Below are 18,761 nucleotides of genomic sequence, written 5' to 3'. Positions count from 1 at the left end.
GAATATTATTTTGGTGAAAAAAAACAGAGTTAAAAGATAAATTTCGTGGTTTATGCTGACAGCCTGAAATGTTTATATACGACAGATATATGTTTCGAGAATTTATTTGCCCATAATTAAGTGTGCATATAACACACGAGTGCGTATTATACGCGAATAAATAAGTCTTGTGTACATTGATCAATCGGAAGGGTTCTAATTGGGTTTGTTCACTAGCCAATATATTAGCAAATATCGCCGTGGGTGCTTATTAGAGCTTATTACGTCGAATACGGTATTCACTTACTCCGTTCCCCAATGTTGAGCTACTTGTTGAATCAGCACTACCCTATCATGAAGATCTCCAGAGAAATCTCATTTGTTTCCTATTGTCGGAACAAATAGTTTATCGTATATACTGAGGAAATAAGGGAACATTCAGGCAGGGCAATACGACACTATTATATTATTTTTATTTTTTAAATAGTGTTTTTTACTTGGCCCTACTTGTATTTCTAACTAATTCTTCTGAGTCTGGGACACGAGTGACAACATTATTATTCAAACATATCTTGTGTTCCATCAATGGACTGTATTCTTTCATAACCTGGCAGCACACATTATTTTGTTCTTGTTTTATTTTATTGAAATGTCTCATTATTGTACATAGCGATTGTGCCAATGCTCCATGTTGGATTACGTTTAAACTTGTATGATACTTGTATGGTATCAGTGTTTATACAGTGGATATAGGGGCGGTCGGGTAGCCTAGTGGTTAAAGCATTGGCTCGTCATGCCGAAGACCCGGGTTCGATTCCCGACATGGGTACAATGTGTGAAGCCCATTTCTGGTGTCCCCCGCCGTGATATTGCTGGAATATTGCTAAAAGCGGCGTAAAACCATACTCACTCACTCACAGTGGATATAGTTCCAACAAACCAAGGTGTGCCTTCTATGACCATGAAGATATGTTATCCAATGGTGGGACGATACACCGATGCATCAGGAGGATTGCAATTGTTTTTTCTCCATACAAGTATTGATCACAATCGCACACTAAGTAAACAGTATCGATTCTTACCTTAAATGTATTCTTTAATAAATCTTACACCAACACTAATTATAAGTGAAAATGAGTAGTGGAAACACTGCTAACAGTAAATAGTTAGTGTGCCATGTTTGCATGAAGATTCCAGGGTAGAATAGGTCTTCAGCAACCCATGCTTGCCGTAAAAGGTGACTATGCTTGTTGTAAAAGGCGACTAACGGGATCGAGCGGTCAGGCTTGCTGACTTGGTTGATGCATGTCATCGATCCCAATTGCTTTGATCGATGCTCATGATGTCAATTACTGGATTGTCTGGTCCAGACTCGATTATTTACTGACCGCCGCCATGTAGTTGGAATATTGCTGAGTTGCGCTAAACAAACAAACAAATAAGCTTGTAATAAAAAATATCAATGAGAAGTGACACTTTTGTGCCCAAGAAACAAATCCATTTGGCCAAGCTCGCTTTTTACATAGCACTTTTTGTTATGCTGTTACACTGTTAATGATGCAACTATGTGAGATTCAATTACATTTTCAACACCGATATATTTGGAGAGTATTTTGTATTGTGGAATGTGGAAATGATGTACAAGGTTATTTAGTATTATTTAATTTATTTGCTTTTGTAGTATTAGAATGACATCATTTTTAGAATTGATGTCATTTTGTCAATGTGTAGAAGATCAATTCTGTCCTGTATTTCATCAAAGGAAGGGAGCCATGTTTTCTATTCAACTTGATGTGCAATACTTCATCATGCATTTCATCGAAGAAAGGGAGCCATGTTTTATTCAAATTATTTTGTCATACTCCATAACATGAGACATTTTCATGTTTTTATGTATCTTTAATCAGAGTGCATATCATTATCTCACAAGCCATATCGCTGATCCACATTATTACGGATAGTTAATCAAATAACATGGTATTTTAACATGTAAAATGGGCATATAATGCCTCAAAAAGAAGCCATATCGCTGATCAATATTTATATTGATAGTTAATCAATTAACATGTTTTTTTAACATGTAAAATGGGCATATATTGTCTCAAAAACAAGCCATATTGATGATCCAAACTGTTATTGATAATCATTTGTTTTATTTGGTTTTTAACATGTAACATGGGCATACAATGTCTTGAAGTAGAAATCTCAAGGGGTGAATGTGGTTTCTGAAGCGACACTCATTTCAAAATGTGCACCTCAAATACGAATAAAATGAAAAATAATTTAGTATTATACCTATCTAGCCATCTGATAATGTTTTTTATGGTATGTAGCATGTCAAAAGATATCTGCCTGTTATGCCAGTGACGGAAATTAACACGACTACCTTGTCACACGAACTAGCCACCACAAACATACAACATTCCATGGACTTATGTACAGGTATGTCTTGTGAACACTGACATGGTATTATGTCTTACAAAGTTTCTGATCTGATGAAATAAGTTCTCCCTTGTACGGTGGGTGGTGAAATACGACAATATGTGTAGGATATCTTTAGGACCATAGGAAATAGTAGCTCAGAATTTCTTGATAGTTTCTGTTGGTGAGGCTGCAGATCTAGTCGTCTTTAATATAAATTTGGAAAAAAATGAGATGGGGAGATATTTTATTTGTTTATTTTCAAGAAATGTGTCAAGCACTTGTGTACATTACTTGTGGATGGATTCACATCCAGACAAGTAGTTTGGTAGGAATGTCATCAAGCAAAGAAAGAAGGGAACTCACATAACTTTTCTTGTCTGTAGATACTTGGGAACATTCAGGTGGAGTGTTTGTCAGTGAGGGAGGTGGGAGTAAATATCTAATAATTGATATTTATGATCTTACACAAGCTACATGTCTAATTAATGTAAAGTACTTAACTGAAGTTAAAGACCAAACCATGGAAAAAATTGGGTGTTATTTTGTTTTAGTACTGTATGTCATGGTACAGTGGTCATGTGCAGGTAGAACATACTACAACTTGCAAGACTTGATATAGTAACTAATTTTCAAAAAAGTTCCTTTCTTTGTTGTTTGTTCTGCAGGAATTGAGAGTATAAATATTAGAATGTGAGCTTAGCTTCTTTTGCTTGCCTGCGTAATCATTTCTGTTTGTGTATGTCAACCATGGTCAACTTACGCTAGCCTGTTAACATTTTTAATGTTTGATATTTCATATTAATATTGCCCCATTTGCTCTCTTTCTCCCCCCTCCCAGGTGCGATGACATTACAGATAGATGTTTTCTGTGTTCTGACATAACCTACAAATGAAATCCAGTATACAGAAACTGTTTTTATGTCATGTAATATTTCTCTCTGCAGTCATTTGCACAAACCTTTTTGTGTGCACAAAATAAAGCTGTTAATTCTACCTTGTGTTTTGCCTCATATTATTGTCCTGATTCAGCAGATTTACTGTGGTCCACCGGACTCATTTAGAAACTGCCTTTAATATGTTTTTGTATTTATGGAGTCATAATGACATCATGGGCATTGATCCACGCTATTGGGATATGATGACGTGCATCAACCGACCCGTGAAGATTCCGGGGTGGAATAGGTCATCAGCAACCCATACTTGTCGTAAAAGGCGACTAACGGGATCGGGTGGTCAGGCTCGCTGATTTGCTTGATACATGTCATCGATCCCAATTGTGTGGATCGATGCTCATGATATCAATCACTGGATTGTCTGGTCCAGACTCAAATATTTACAGACCGCCGTCATATAGCTGGAATATTGCTGAGTGCGGCTTTAAACAACAAACCAAACCAACGTGCATCAACCAAGTCAGCAAGCCAGACCAGCCGATCCTGTTAGACGCCTCTTATGACAAGCACAGTCGCCTTTAATGGCAAGCATGGGTTGCTGAAGACCTATTCTACCCCGGAATCTTCACGGGTCTGTAAAAACAGATATACCACTAGGCTACCCGACCGCCCATACATGTAAAAACATTTATTTCTTACCTACTTACTTACTTTGGAGATTTAACGTGCGCTTTCCGACTGATGCATATTTCGCACACGGACATTTATTTCTTAGACTGGCTGCTTTTCAACAGAGGCAGTGGGCCCTAGTTATGACAAATGTGTGGCCTTAGTATTGTTTGGAAGGCAATTGATGAATGCAGTGTGTGAGTTCGGTTCTAAATGCTTTGAATTATGTCTTAATTTGGGATGTCAGATCATCTTTGTATCCACTAGTTGCAAATTTACACCTGATACTCCAAAACTGATTTATGTACAAAGGCGGTATCGGTTTTCAAAAAGTAATCTTGACAAAATTTTGCAATTACTGCAACTACTCGATGTAATCTTACTGCATACCCGAAACAAACGAATAAATCTCATTGCATAATACTAGCAGAATAAGCCTAAGTTAACCAGTCATGTTTGTTTAAATCTATTTGGTTGATGGTAACAACCACTAGGCCATATAGAAAATGGAGAACTTCACACAAAAATGATGAAAATAAGGCATGAAGATACTTATAATATATAGTGACCTATTGCACAATTGAAGAATAAACCCTTGTGGTCGTTTATCGTACAGAAAAAACTGCAGTGAGAATATACCATGTTTATTCTCCCTGCAGTGTTTTATTGTACGATAAACAACGACCAGAAGGTGTTTAATTTTTATAGGAGATATCAGCATTACATACATCCTCTATAAGAATGTTAGTAAAAAGTAAACGCTTAAAAAATATTACCCGTATTTACGTAATGACTATTCCCCGAATAGAAGTCCAATTTATGAACAGGGGTTGGGGGGTAAATCTGGTCTTTCCCGCATATTCTCACAATTTTCACATCCATAATCAGAACCTGTTCTCCCAGACTGAATGTCACATCTCTCCCACTTTTGGATGCGAACATTCGGCCATTGCGTTCACCTACGTTTCCATGTTACATCTATGGGGAACAACTCACTATAGACACTTCCCTCTAAAAAATAACGTCGTCCAATTTATGACGTCTTCAAGTTGTGTGAGCATTTTCAAATCATCTCCAGAAATGATGGCATGATAGAACAATGTTTTACTGTGCAATAAACAATGTTCTTTGCGATTTATTGTGTACCTATCTTTTATGTTGATAAGTGAGGGAGGTGTATCGTGTGACAGTGTGTCAGCTGGTGGGACAATAACCGCGAGAACCAATTACAGGTATGGTGCTAAGCAGATCTTTCATTATAACCTACTGCTGTGTTCAATAAAAGGTGCCCATCTACAAGCAACTACTCTGAGTAATATCACTTTTGTATATCACAACTCAATTCCCTTCTACAATTCCCTCCGTACATTGACCTACCACAATGACAGAATAAGTATCAGAGCTAACATGTTTATTATCGTACAAAAAATACAATCACAATGTTCAAAAGATACAAAATATTCATTAAATACCAAAGCTGCCACATGTCCTTGTATGTGATATGGAGGATTGAGGTGAGGTGGAATGGGGTTTAATGTCGCGTCCAAGATTATTGCACTTATATATCGACGTGCATGTACGTGTGTGTGTGTTTGTGCATCTTCCCGCGGCAAAGGTGTTAACTGACTTTATGATAGAACGCCTTCTCAAAACATTGGCCATGTCGCTTTACTCAATATCTCCGCAAACCCTAAAGAGTTCGCGTTTACTATAAACATCAGAAGCGGATCCAGGAATTTAAAAAGGGTGTTTGGGGCGGTGCACATAATACGCACGGGTGCAGTTGACATGTAAGGCGTTTGAAAAGGGTGCGTTTAAGTTAAGCACAGGGTCGAGAAACTAATAATAATAACAACAAACAAATTCACAGACGAGGCCGAAAAGTATTCGAACACGTATGCCTCTCCAAAGATAAATAACCAAGGGCGGGTAACCCCTTTTGGTTTTGAATTACCTCCCTTATTCCATCATGGCGTCGACCGGCAAATCCAGAAAATCTCGAAGTAAAAATTCGAGCCCAGGCGCGACTCCATCTAAAAAGAAACGACCGGGAACAGTGAGACATTTTACACGTCGAAGTTGTTTGCTTTCACTTTATGACCACGATAGTGGACAATGAACTGTCGTAGTAATGATTGCATTTGGATCGCACTGGTCGCAGCAATCGCCTGAATCGGTGACCAGCTGGTGATATGCATGATCACAACTTAGCCCCCTTTCAAAGTTTCATTGTGAATGAACCTCCGTAAATAATCCCTAAGTCACACGTTTTAGTGTTGGTGTTGCTACGGTGTAAGCAGAAAGCAGTCTATGTGGTGAACTTGCTTAATAACTAGCCTAGCATGGATATTCGATTGTGGAAAATTGGCAACAATGCAGCTTACCATAGCGCTAATTGGCTCAGACTGCCGACTGTGTCTTTCGCTTCACAGATCTTGCGTGCCTCTTCAATCCTTAGGGTTAGTTGTGTTTGGGTAAGATAACCCAACTCTAGCCTTGGCCTTTGGATCATCGTTCCGATCAAGCACCCCTTTACGATTATCACAATATTAGGGTTAGGTACCTCTTTCTGATCAAACACCCCATCACGATCCTTTGGGAAGGTCACCACTTCCCTATCAAACACCCCTTTATGAAACTTAGGGTTAGGCACCACTTTACGAGGGTTAGAGTTAGTTGTGGGGTAGGGTATGGTTTAGCTATGTCTTAATCAATGAATGAAGTGATCCAACATAATTTGAGCAAACTTCGTTCATTTTTTATGAAGTTTCTAGTTTCACAGACAAATTCCTACTGCATATGCGCATAAAGGTAAACAATCGGGTGCTGATGACTTAGTAAACAAGCACTAATTATTTGTGATAGCACTCGTGGTCCTGTGGTAGGGTGTTCATTAATTAGATTATTATTGCTCATTATTATTTAGCTTCAAGTTGGCAACATGAGTTTGATTCTCCACGCAGCGCTAATCATGCTAATTGAAATCGGAAAAAGTGTGCCCAGTAAAGTAGACCACTCTCGGAATATTCGTTGGCATCCAACAAAACGTGGATAAACGTAGATGTTTCTTGGTACCCTAAAGCGTGAGACCCAGAGGCATGTTTTAAAGGCCCCTGACATTGATACATGTAACTACCTTTGGTATCCAACTTTATTATAAGGTGGTAAAACCTGATGGGTCCAATCAATTCTACTCCTGTCGTGGTTATATTTGCAACATTTTGGTGTTTTCGACCATCAACATCGATTATGGTAACATGGGTAAAGTTTTCTGCTTGCCGAAGGCCAAATAGATATGATGTCTACTTGCTTCTCATCACTTACATTTATTATTTGCTGCAGCAGAGTTCCTGTATGTGTAATGCCTGAACTTCATCAGTAACTACAGATCTGTAAAGAAATACATTATGCAACTTGTTCAGTAACTATAGATCTGTAAAGAAATACATTATGCAACTTGTTCAGTAACTATAGATCTGTAAAGAAATACATTATGCAACTTGTTCAGTAACTACAGATCTGTAAAGAAATACGTTACGCAAGTTGATCAGTAACTACAGATCTGTAAAGAAATACATTATGCAACTTGTTCAGTAACTATTGATCTGTAAAGAAATACATTATTCAACTTGTTCAGTAACTACAGATCTGTAAAGAAATACATTATGCAACTTGTTCAGTAACTACAGATCTGTAAAGAAATACATTACGCAAGTTGATCAGTAACTATAGATCTGTAAAGAAATACATTATGCAACTTGTTTAGTAACTACAGATCTGTAAAGAAATACATTATGCAACTTGTTTAGTAACTACAGATCTGTTAAGAAATACATTAAGCAAGTTGATCAGTAACTGTAGATCTGTAAAGAAATACATTATGCAACTTGTTTAGTAACTACAGATCTGTAAAGAAATACATTACGCAAGTTGATCAGTAACTACAGATCTGTAAAGAAATACATTACGCAAGTTGATCAGTAACTACAGATCTGTAAAGAAATACATTATGCAACTTGTTCAGTAACTACAGATCTGTAAAGAAATACGTTACGCAAGTTGATCAGTAACTACAGATCTGTAAAGAAATACATTATGCAACTTGTTCAGTAACTATTGATCTGTAAAGAAATACATTATTCAACTTGTTCAGTAACTACAGATCTGTAAAGAAATACATTATGCAACTTGTTCAGTAACTACAGATCTGTAAAGAAATACATTACGCAAGTTGATCAGTAACTATAGATCTGTAAAGAAATACATTATGCAACTTGTTTAGTAACTACAGATCTGTAAAGAAATACATTATGCAACTTGTTTAGTAACTACAGATCTGTTAAGAAATACATTACGCAAGTTGATCAGTAACTACAGATCTGTAAAGAAATACATTATGCAACTTGTTTGGTAACTACAGATCTGTAAAGAAATACATTACGCAAGTTGATCAGTAACTACAGATCTGTAAAGAAATACATTATGCAACTTGTTCAGTAACTATAGATCTGTAAAGAAATACATTACGCAAGTTGATCAGTAACTATAGATCTGTAAAGAAATACAATACGCAAGTTGATCAGTAACTATAGATCTGTAAAGAAATACATTACGCAAGTCGATCAGTAACTACAGATCTGTAAAGAAATACATTATGCAACTTGTTCAGTAACCACAGATCTGTAAAGAAATACATTACGCAAGTTGATCAGTAACTATAGATATGTAAAGAAATACATTACGCAAGTTGATCAGTAACTATAGATCTGTAAAGAAATACAATACGCAAGTTGATCAGTAACTATAGATCTGTAAAGAAATACATTACGCAAGTTGATCAGTAACTACAGATCTGTAAAGAAATACATTATGCAACTTGTTCAGTAACTATAGATCTGTAAAGAAATACATTACGCAAGTTGATCAGTAACTATAGATCTGTAAAGAAATACATTACGCAAGTTGATCAGTAACTACAGATCTGTAAAGAAATACATTATGCAACTTGTTCAGTAACTATTGATCTGTAAAGAAATACATTATTCAACTTGTTCAGTAACTACAGATCTGTAAAGAAATACATTATGCAACTTGTTCAGTAACTACAGATCTGTAAAGAAATACATTACGCAAGTTGATCAGTAACTACAGATCTGTAAAGAAATACATTATGCAACTTGTTTAGTAACTACAGATCTGTAAAGAAATACATTACGCAAGTTGATCAGTAACTACAGATCTGTAAAGAAATACATTATGCAACTTGTTTAGTAACTACAGATCTGTTAAGAAATACATTAAGCAAGTTGATCAGTAACTGTAGATCTGTAAAGAAATACATTATGCAACTTGTTTAGTAACTACAGATCTGTAAAGAAATACATTACGCAAGTTGATCAGTAACTACAGATCTGTAAAGAAATACATTACGCAAGTTGATCAGTAACTACAGATCTGTAAAGAAATACATTATGCAACTTGTTCAGTAACTACAGATCTGTAAAGAAATACGTTACGCAAGTTGATCAGTAACTACAGATCTGTAAAGAAATACATTATGCAACTTGTTCAGTAACTATTGATCTGTAAAGAAATACATTATTCAACTTGTTCAGTAACTACAGATCTGTAAAGAAATACATTATGCAACTTGTTCAGTAACTACAGATCTGTAAAGAAATACATTACGCAAGTTGATCAGTAACTATAGATCTGTAAAGAAATACATTATGCAACTTGTTTAGTAACTACAGATCTGTAAAGAAATACATTATGCAACTTGTTTAGTAACTACAGATCTGTTAAGAAATACATTACGCAAGTTGATCAGTAACTACAGATCTGTAAAGAAATACATTATGCAACTTGTTTGGTAACTACAGATCTGTAAAGAAATACATTACGCAAGTTGATCAGTAACTACAGATCTGTAAAGAAATACATTATGCAACTTGTTCAGTAACTATAGATCTGTAAAGAAATACATTACGCAAGTTGATCAGTAACTATAGATCTGTAAAGAAATACAATACGCAAGTTGATCAGTAACTATAGATCTGTAAAGAAATACATTACGCAAGTCGATCAGTAACTACAGATCTGTAAAGAAATACATTATGCAACTTGTTCAGTAACCACAGATCTGTAAAGAAATACATTACGCAAGTTGATCAGTAACTATAGATATGTAAAGAAATACATTACGCAAGTTGATCAGTAACTATAGATCTGTAAAGAAATACAATACGCAAGTTGATCAGTAACTATAGATCTGTAAAGAAATACATTACGCAAGTTGATCAGTAACTACAGATCTGTAAAGAAATACATTATGCAACTTGTTCAGTAACTATAGATCTGTAAAGAAATACATTACGCAAGTTGATCAGTAACTATAGATCTGTAAAGAAATACATTACGCAAGTTGATCAGTAACTACAGATCTGTAAAGAAATACATTATGCAACTTGTTCAGTAACTATTGATCTGTAAAGAAATACATTATTCAACTTGTTCAGTAACTACAGATCTGTAAAGAAATACATTATGCAACTTGTTCAGTAACTACAGATCTGTAAAGAAATACATTACGCAAGTTGATCAGTAACTACAGATCTGTAAAGAAATACATTATGCAACTTGTTTAGTAACTACAGATCTGTAAAGAAATACATTACGCAAGTTGATCAGTAACTACAGATCTGTAAAGAAATACATTATGCAACTTGTTTAGTAACTATAGATCTGTAAAGAAATACATTACGCAAGTTGATCAGTAACTATAGATCTGTAAAGAAATACAATACGCAAGTTGATCAGTAACTATAGATCTGTAAAGAAATACATTACGCAAGTTGATCAGTAACTATAGATCTGTAAAGAAATACATTACGCAAGTTGATCAGTAACTACAGATCTGTAAAGAAATACATTATGCAACTTGTTCAGTAACTATTGATCTGTAAAGAAATACATTATTCAACTTGTTCAGTAACTACAGATCTGTAAAGAAATACATTATGCAACTTGTTCAGTAACTACAGATCTGTAAAGAAATACATTACGCAAGTTGATCAGTAACTACAGATCTGTAAAGAAATACATTATGCAACTTGTTTAGTAACTACAGATCTGTAAAGAAATACATTACGCAAGTTGATCAGTAACTACAGATCTGTAAAGAAATACATTATGCAACTTGTTCAGTAACTATAGATCTGTAAAGAAATACATTACGCAAGTTGATCAGTAACTATAGATCTGTAAAGAAATACAATACGCAAGTTGATCAGTAACTATAGATCTGTAAAGAAATACATTACGCAAGTCGATCAGTAACTACAGATCTGTAAAGAAATACATTATGCAACTTGTTCAGTAACCACAGATCTGTAAAGAAATACATTACGCAAGTTGATCAGTAACTATAGATCTGTAAAGAAATACATTACGCAAGTTGATCAGTAACTATAGATCTGTAAAGAAATACAATACGCAAGTTGATCAGTAACTATAGATCTGTAAAGAAATACAATACGCAAGTTGATCAGTAACTACAGATCTGTAAAGAAATACATTATGCAACTTGTTCAGTAACTATAGATCTGTAAAGAAATACATTACGCAAGTTGATCAGTAACTATAGATATGTAAAGAAATACATTACGCAAGTTGATCAGTAACTACAGATCTGTAAAGAAATACATTATGCAACTTGTTCAGTAACTATAGATCTGTAAAGAAATACATTACGCAAGTTGATCAGTAACTACAGATCTGTAAACTGATAACTAGTGACTGATAACTTGATCTATCGTCACTGATAAATTCCAGTATTTCATTCATATGTATATAATAAAAAGACGTTTCAAGCAAATTGTAAATCAGATAAATACAGTAAAAAATAAAATCAACAAACATATTTTTTTTAAATGTCAAACTTACATTAAGTTACCATGGTTACTATTTCCATCATTTTGTGCGATTGTGGAATGTAGTCAAATGATACCTCACCTTTTATCGCCTCGACACAATGTTTAATGCCAAAATATATGCATGAGAAATCTGTCAGCTTAGATTCTTATAAAAAACAAACTTATTTAAGTTATTGATGCATTATTTAAATAATGTGATAGACTTTACTTTCATATTTATCAATGTTTATAAACAGTAGGATTACACCTTTCAAAGGGTGTATGGCATGTAAGTAGCAAAGATGTTTAACAAGCTGTTTTCTGTCTCTGGGAACTCGGTGTGATAGCAGTAAAGCTTCTGGTTGACTGGTTGACTGGTTGTGTTTTGTAATATACATGTATATAGCAAGAGTATGTCTCCTTGCTTCAGCTATAACGTTTGGGCCTACAGTTTTTCCACTGGATCTTCAGTTTTTTAAATGTGCTGGCCCTTAAGGCTCTCAGGTTACTCTGCTGAGTTTCAGACACTGCTCACAACTGCCACTGTTCCTTGCTTTGTCACCACAAAGGATGTTTCTGTTCTCACAGCCTGGTATTGTGCAGGAAGGAGAGTTGCCTGTTGAGCTGGAGTTGTCTGTCCCTGCCCCTATAATAGATGAGACGCCAGAGAGAGCACCAGCTGTATTCAAAGACCCCAACTTCATTGTAAGTGGGCAAAGACCCGAAAGCAACGTTCTTTGAAAGTATTTTGCAGTGCCGATAGAAAATCTGTCAGTGAATGTTGAAACAGGCTGTTACCTGTATGATCATACATTTTGAAGAAATAGCATTACAAACTTTGCATAAAACTAGGAAGACTAAAAAAAAATAATAGTCTTGGTTCACAGGCACCGCAAGCATCATCATAAAGTCTGCCATACGCTTAGCTTTTATTTCCATTTTCAAAACAATGAAAAAAAATCAAACACTTAAAAACAATATGACACGCAGTTACTTCCCTTTACATCTCGTCTCATGGTCATGGCGACAACAGGAGTTTGTATGCTTGTTATGTAGGGAGGCCCTTTCCCAGGTTGATGGTACACAACTGTTTTGTTTTTTATATACTTGTTTGAACAACACGCTTTATTTTCAAAATTCATTGCCTGAGAACCAATTCTTAAATTTTTTAAGCCAAAAATTGTACTTTTTAATTGTTGTTTTGTGAAAACTATATGACTATGAACATGATGAATTCTAAATTTGTAGAGCATATAATATAAAGAAATAAAAACAGTTTGTGGAATGATACAGAATGAGGCATATTAATATCAAGGTTCATCTTGGAATCTTTTCAGTTTTGTTACCATTAAGTGACTGACAATCACAGAGTTATGTCCCTTTTGTCCCAGCATTCCAGTAAAGGCGCTGCAGGGAACAAGAAGACACGCATCTGGAAGAACCTCAAACAGATCATAGCAGCTGAACGCTCGTTACCATGGCAGCCAAATGATGTCACATGTAAGTTTGGTGTAACATTCAAAGATATCAATCAATAAATAAGACAACACTGTTTTCCAAGAAGGTCATGCGGGTTCTAAGCACCTCAAGCTTTTGTCTCAATTGTACAGAATGAGTAGTCTTTGTTATATTGCAGGATTGGGATATACTGTCTTGATATGTGTTGTTATTGACAGGTCGTTTACAAAGAATTTCAGTTGAGTGAGTGAGTGAGTTTGGTTTAGCAATATTCCAGCAATATCACGGCGGGGGACACCAGAAATGGGCTTCACACATTGTACCCATGTCGGGAATCGAACCCGGGTCTCCGGCGTGACGAGCGAACGCTTTAACCACTAGGCTACCCGACCGCCCCAATTTCAGTTGAAAGCATGAGTTTTGATATTATTCAGTTTCATTAAAATCAGATCTTTCACTCATGATTAATTACCTCTCTGGCGGACACTCCGCAGAATAACATTAGTTTGAGAAAATTCTCAGCTTCCCGAGGCAAGAGAGTTCACTGACAGTTTCCACCCTTGCCGTACTAGGCTGGAAATATGGAGTTCTATTTTGGCTGGACCCCGTCTTCTAGAGGCAAGGGAGTTAACTGAATAATGAGTCAATGCATTCGTCAAAATCGCGTAACGAAAGCGACATCTGGTTCGTAAACTGTCGTGCAGATTTTGGTCGATTGCAGGATTTGTAAAGCATGTGTACCATCAACTTGGATTCAATAGCTATTTTCCAAATCCTTTCATGTTTCTAATCAAGGTGCTGACGTGATTTGATGCACTTCGTTAAGTAATACCTATATTTTCTACAAAATAGATCTTCATTATCGATCTGATCGTCTTGACTGGGCACCCCCATTTTATTTGAAGTGAATGCAAGTGATATGAGAGGTAGAACCTGATTGGTCAGTTTTAGGGACATAGAAGGGACACGATTGAGCCCAGAAATTCCAGCCCAGTTCGGAAAAGATGGAAACTGGACGTTACAGTCAGTTAACTCCCTTGCTGTGGGAAGATGGTAACTCCTTGATAGAAAAGCATTTTACATTACAGATGGTGGAATAGACGCTCCACCCTCCTTTAAACCAGCTAAGAAATACTCCGACCTATCAGGCCTGCAGGTAAGTTATCAAATACACAAACATCATTCAGATTTACTTTCTCCTGTGAAACAGTTCGCAGTTAGGGACATGTGAAGATTCAGGGTAGAATAAGTCTTCAGTGACCCATTCTTGCCATAAAAGGCGACTATGGTTGTCGTAAGAGGCAACTAACAGGATTGGGTGGTCAGGTTCCCTGACTTGGTTGATGCATGTCATCATATTCCAATTGCGTTGATCAATGCTCATGATGTCAATCACTGGATTGTCTGGGCAAGACCTACATCATATATGTGGAATATTGGCCATAGGTAGTCTAACGTAACAAATTAGAGTGCCGATAACAGTCTGTGCTAAAATCTCCTGAGTCTAATAGCATGAACTTGACTCTTAGCATAATTTTCAATAGATTTTGTGGTTAGTTTATGACTATTGTTATTATTAGTGACTATTATTTGCTGAGCTTACTAGACCGAACAGAATTTTACTAGACTCGGGCTTTGGTCTCGTGGCTAATATCTCAGATTGCGGTAAACACGGTAAATGTAACTGCAGTTATCAGTCATTGCTGTTGTAATCAGTGGAAATGTTGGATAACAAAAGAAAGGGGTAAGATGTCTACAGGTATAGTTTGGAATCACTAAAACAAAACGTCATAATCGTTCAGTGTTCTAAAGCAGAAATATGGTGCCTAAATTTGCTGTGCAGAGTTACGTAACTTAGCTGTGCCAGGATCCTTACTGTGTTCTCGTCTTTGAATCCCAGATCCCCTTTGGATTATGTTTCTAGGTTTGTCAGCACCTGCCATGCTCTTGGGTGTCACCAAGTGGTAAACGTCTAATACCTGCATCACTTTGGGCTTTCCTATAGAGTTGATAGGGGGCATGGGTGGCCCATTTATCGAAGGTGCCGCGATTCGATGGGCAGAGTTCGTCCCTTGGGCACTCCAGAAACCTATGATTGTGGGTTCGAATACCGGTTCGCCCCGATTATGTTTCTAGGTTTGTCAGCACCATACCCGTGCTCGTGGGTCTCACCGAAGTGGTAAACGTCTAAGACATGCATCACTTCGGGCTTTCCACTCACATTATAGCTGACACGCCATGATGTAACTGGAATACTGTTAAAAGCCGCGTTAAATCCAACTCACTCACTCACTATAGAGAAATAAACACCTGCCAGTAGGCCTGTAGATGTCGTGTCGGGGCCAAAGTTGTATGGGTCCTTATAGCCTACAGCAAATTTATGTGTCTATCTATTTATATATAAAAATAAGCTGCATTTTTTTAAATGAGGTCCTGAAGTGGGAGTGACCCGTGAAGATCCGGGGTAGAATAGGTCTTCAGAAACCCATGCTTGCCGTAAAAGGCAACTATGCTTGTCGTAAAAGGCGACTAACGGGATCGGGTAGTCAGGCTCGCTGACTTGGTTGATGCATGTCATCGATCCCAATTGTGTGGATCGATGCTCATGATGTCAATCACTGGATTGTCTGGTCCAGACTCGATTATTTACAGACCGCCGTCATATAGCTGGAATATTGCTGAGTGCGACGTTAAACAACAAACCAACCAATCAAAGTGGAAGTAAACCAGATTCACTCACACATGTAAAAATGGGCTGCATTATTGCTGATGATCTGGGAGGATTTACTTGGTTAAAGAGACACCCACGAAGCAATGGATGTTACATTGTAAAAAAATATTATTCTAGCCATTAAGGATAGCCTTTCAAGACCAAACCACTATTCTCTGTATCTTCTGCTGTGATTATGCTGCTATGTACAACTGACATTCCTGCATTCACTATTTTAATAATAATGATATTATAGAGGATAAATAGAGGATATTTCATGTGTCAAGTGAAATATCATGTTTCTCTCATCTCTACCTCGTCATGAGATGAGAGAAACATGATATTTCATGAGACATGTGGAATATTCTATTTATTATATACTTTTTGTGTAGGTCTACATGATGAAAATTAAATTATTTCATTACAAATGTAAAACCTTTAAATGTAAATTCTCCCTACCTAACTCACAGGGATGGTTCACCCCCCCACTGCAGTGAAATATCAAGTGTTATGTTCACTGCAGTGAAAATGTCACTTTTCTCAACTTCAGAAACTCAGTCTTCACACTGAATAGGGGCGGTCGGGTAGCCTAGTGGTTAAAGCAATTGCTCGTCACGCCGAAGTCCCGGGTTCGATTCCCGACATGGGTACAATGTGTGAAGCCCATTTCTTGTGTCCCCCGTCGTGATATTGCTGGAATATTGCTAAAAGCGGCGTAAAACCTCACTCACTCACTCACTCAATTCACAGTGAATAATAACACTGGTTTATGTCACGTGTCATGTTGCAGGCTCCGTACACAGACCCTCAGACCAAGATGAGGTATGCTACGACTGAGGAGTTTACGAGAGCAAGGATGTTGCCGAGTGATCTCGTTACCGGGTACCTAGCGCTGCGGAAAGCCAACCCACCAGTACCATGATAAACGTACATATGATGGATGTTCTGATGAGTTGATCAAACAGGGTCAGGACTGTCAGTGACAAGACTATCAGTACATTATTCCATGAGGAGAGAATACTCCCCTGGGTCTGCAGCGACCACAATGGCAGCCGAGGGGGGATTAGATGGCTGCCTCTCTGTTGTCTCCTTGGTAACATTGCTGATTGACAGGACATGGGGCTGCTTACTGGTAGTCATAAATCGTGATATGATGCATGTTGTTAGTTATGGTGATATGATACAAGATGCTGTGAATAGAGTCTAATTACTTTCTCCGTAATGAAATATTTATTATATTTTCATCCTCTTCGTGTCACTACAAACCGCCCAATGGCACATCATTGTTCCAAAGTTCCTGCAGATGAAGAAAATTAGTGTATGTGTTGACTTCCTTCTTCATGATCATGAGCATACTGCTTCATAGTCAGACCAAACATTCAGGCATCGTATGAGTTAGACCTGTGAAGATCTGGAGTAAAATACATCCTTGCTATAAAAGACAACTATGCTTGTCGTAAGGTAACCCCGAGCCTGACCACCCGATCCCATAAGTCGCCTCTTATGACAAGCATAGTTGCCTTTTACGGCAAGCATGGGTTGCTGAAGACCTATTCTAGCCTGGATCTTCATGGGGAGACAAGCATGGGATGCTGAAGACCTATTCTAGCCTGGATCTTCACGGGGGGACAAGCATGGGATGCTGAAGATCTATTCTACTCCGGACCTTCACGGGGAGACAAGCATGGGTTGCTGACGCCCTATTCTACCCTGGATCTTCACAGGGAGACAAGCATGGAATGCTGAAGACCTATTATACCCTGGATCTTTACGGGTCAGAAGAATAATCTTGTGCATGACGATAAAAGCCATTTCACCTACCCTGACGAGGGTCTGATTCCGATTTATAGTGCGAGCCCACTGAGATACCATGCCACAGTTTAACATGGATATTCCACTCAGACATAGTAACCCCACTCCGAGCCGACCAACCCTTGTTTTAGCCCCTTAATGCAGAGCGCCAGACAGGGTAACAAGTACCGACTTTTAATGTCTTTTGGTTTGACGTGGCTGGGATCGACCTCAGACCTTCATCTCTCCGGGCAGAGGCTCTACCACTAGACCAGAGAGACAGTCTTCTCAGAACAGTTCAAGGACATGGCGGATCCAGGTACTTCAACACACCATATGTCATTTCTCCATATCACATACGACCGCCTCCGTGGTCTAGTGGTAGAGCGTCTGCCCGGAGAGCGGAAGGTCCGCGGTTCGATCCCTGACCGCGGCATACCTGAAGACGTTAAAAGATGATACTTGTTGCTATCCTGTCTGGCGCTTGGCATTAAGGGGCCAAAACAAGGACTGGTCGGCTCGGAGTCAGTATACTGTGTCTGAGTAGGGTATTTATGTTAAACTGCAGCATGGTATCTCAGTGACCTAGCACTATAAATCGGCATCAGTCCGGGCTAGTACAAGCAGCCACACACACACACACACGTACATGCACATCGATATATATGTGCAATAATCTTGGACGCGACGTTAAACCCCATTTCACCTCACCTCAACTCACCATATCACATACAAGGACATGTGACAGCTTTGGTATTTAATGAATATTTTGTATGTTTTGAACATTGTGATTGTATTTTTTGTACAATAATAAACATGTTAGCTCTGATACTTATTCTGTCATTTTGGTAGGTCAATGTAAGGAGGGAATTGTAGAAGGGAATTGAGTTGTGATATATAAAAGTGATATTACTCAGAGTTTTT

General features: G+C 37.5%; 1 protein-coding gene across 1 annotated transcript; it reads left to right on the top strand.

Moving 5' to 3' along the window:
* The first annotated feature begins 5,924 nt into the window (after positions 1-5,924).
* Positions 5,925-17,284, top strand: LOC124146760 (INO80 complex subunit C-like). The gene is made up of 5 exons (XM_046517211.2): positions 5,925-6,021; positions 12,467-12,583; positions 13,270-13,378; positions 14,425-14,492; positions 16,837-17,284. The coding sequence occupies exons 1-5, from the start codon at positions 5,935-5,937 to the stop codon at positions 16,966-16,968; spliced, it is 513 nt and encodes a 170-aa protein (XP_046373167.1). The 5' UTR covers positions 5,925-5,934; the 3' UTR covers positions 16,969-17,284.
* Positions 17,285-18,761: the final 1,477 nt, after the last annotated feature.

Source organism: Haliotis rufescens, unplaced genomic scaffold, assembly GCF_023055435.1.
Source record: "Haliotis rufescens isolate VD_foot unplaced genomic scaffold, xgHalRufe1.0.p SCAF_10, whole genome shotgun sequence".
Taxonomy (NCBI): Eukaryota; Metazoa; Mollusca; class Gastropoda; order Lepetellida; family Haliotidae; genus Haliotis; species Haliotis rufescens.
This window is presented reverse-complemented; position numbering and strand designations above follow the sequence as displayed.